Source organism: Pseudochaenichthys georgianus, chromosome 5 (genome assembly GCF_902827115.2).
Source record: "Pseudochaenichthys georgianus chromosome 5, fPseGeo1.2, whole genome shotgun sequence".
NCBI classification, from domain to species: domain Eukaryota; kingdom Metazoa; phylum Chordata; class Actinopteri; order Perciformes; family Channichthyidae; genus Pseudochaenichthys; species Pseudochaenichthys georgianus.
The window spans coordinates 20,919,191-20,921,090 of record NC_047507.1 but is presented as its reverse complement, the minus strand read 5'-3'; the positions used below and the strand labels follow the sequence as shown (position 1 = coordinate 20,921,090).

At 42.7% G+C, this 1,900-nt stretch overlaps 1 protein-coding gene across 1 annotated transcript; it reads left to right on the top strand.

The window, feature by feature from the left end:
* The first annotated feature begins 258 nt into the window (after positions 1–258).
* LOC117446174 (caveolin-2-like) lies at positions 259–1,635 on the top strand. Its single transcript, XM_034082191.1, has 3 exons — positions 259–459; positions 1,065–1,252; positions 1,479–1,635. Exons 1-3 carry the CDS (start codon positions 259–261, stop codon positions 1,633–1,635), a joined length of 546 nt encoding a protein of 181 aa, XP_033938082.1.
* Positions 1,636–1,900: the final 265 nt, after the last annotated feature.

The following is a 1,900-nucleotide window of genomic DNA, read 5'->3' as shown; positions in this document are numbered from 1 at the left end:
ATATGTATTGAGAAAGTGAAGGCCAATTAGCAACGGCCATTTCTCATGGCGGTCTAATGAGACTTTCCATGGAGTGTGTCACATGGAAAATGACACCAAAGACAAGCCTTTAAAAGCCAATAAAGGCATTCCTCAATAAGGAGCAAGGCAGCCATCAGTCCACTATGTTCCACCTGGGTGTCAGTGACATGCCCGCAGAGTTACAGTGGAAAGCCATCCTCCTGCTGCGCCCTGCACGTCCTCCATATTTCTAATGACATGACCACAGCCTTCATCAGAGCGGGAACACAGCTGAACTTAGTAGAAATGGAGGACCAGAGATTAAAAGACGAGAGACCAGCTGAGGAACTGATGGGAGTCAAAGTGGATGTACAGTCTCAAGATCTGAACTCCACCCACAGTGACACAAGGCCGCAGATTCAGGGCAGGGATCCCAAAGGAGTTAACACGATTCTGAAGGTAAATATTCTGTAGCGTTACAGGAATTTTAAACATACATAAAACTTGACACAGAACCTCCAGCACAAATATGTAATTTCTGTGTGGAGAAACAGAGAACTAGACAGTCAAATAAACAAACCCACCGTGCTCTGCATTCACCTCCTGCTGTCTCTATTGACCCATGTGATGCAAAGAGTTAAACCTGGTGGTGAACAATGATTATGACAATACTTGCAAATTAGAAAGTGGAGCTTTTTAATAAATAAATGTGTCTATCTAGGACAATGACCTTTAATTTTGTTATCAGATAATATAAGACCACTATTTCTTCTGTGGTAAATATCAATAGGCTGCATTATACTGACCACAAGTGGACAGGGTCATACACACAGGTCTATGTTTGCCCATGGTGATACTCTGTAAAGCTAAATAAGCATAGCAAATGTACATTATATGCTATTTAAATCGGTTCAGTGCAATACATGTGCATGCATTACACATTATCCTCAGCCTGTCAACATGTTATCATCCAACCTCCACACCTCAGTATCGACTTTACTATGCTTGAGAAAAAAAATTCTGTCCCCAGAAGTCACTCTCAGTGTCTCTGTGTGTGTCTTCAGGTCACCTTTGAAGATGTAATCGCCGAGCCTCCCTCGGTGCGGAGCTTTGATAAAGTGTGGTTGTGGAGTCACGCCCTGTTTGAGGTGTCCAGACTGTGGATGTACCGGCTCATCTCTCTCCTCCTGGCGGTGCCGGTCTCTCTGGCAGCAGGGATCCTCTTCGCTGTGCTCAGCTTCCTTCACATCTGGTAGGACTGTTGTCACACTGAGATGTGAAGACTCAGGCATGGAATAACTGATAAACGCTTTTCTGGTAAAAAAGGAATCATGCAGAACGTAGTTGGAAAGATTTAGTGACACACGCTTTTCCCTGCTATATGTGTTGGTTACAGTTTATAGAAGTGTACAAAGATGTATTCTTTTTGTATCAAAGAGATGCTCTAACGTTGTGTTCATGTCCCTGTTTCTCTCCAGGCTGATCATGCCCTGTGTGCAGCTGCTTCTCATCAACATGCACTGGGTTCAGACTGTGTGGGGCAGCATACTCAACATTCTCATCAGCCCATTATTCACCAGTATGGGAAAGTGCTGTGGTCAAATCACCCTCCATCTGGCAACAGATGAAGGGTGATAGAAAAATGTGTAAATGATAAAGCTACATCATGATTATTAGTCAATGATTATGTTGTATTATGGCTCACCTGGCATGGTATTTGCCATGCCAGTTTGAATGTGTACCTTTTTTGAATAATGTGATTGTGTGATGCATAGAGGTGCCTCTAAGCTGGAATATGATCAACCATGTGTTAATAGGTTATGTGGGGTGATTGGTACTAACACTTTCTAATGCTCAATTTCAGAAATAAACAGCAAACAAATCCCATACAACAAAATGA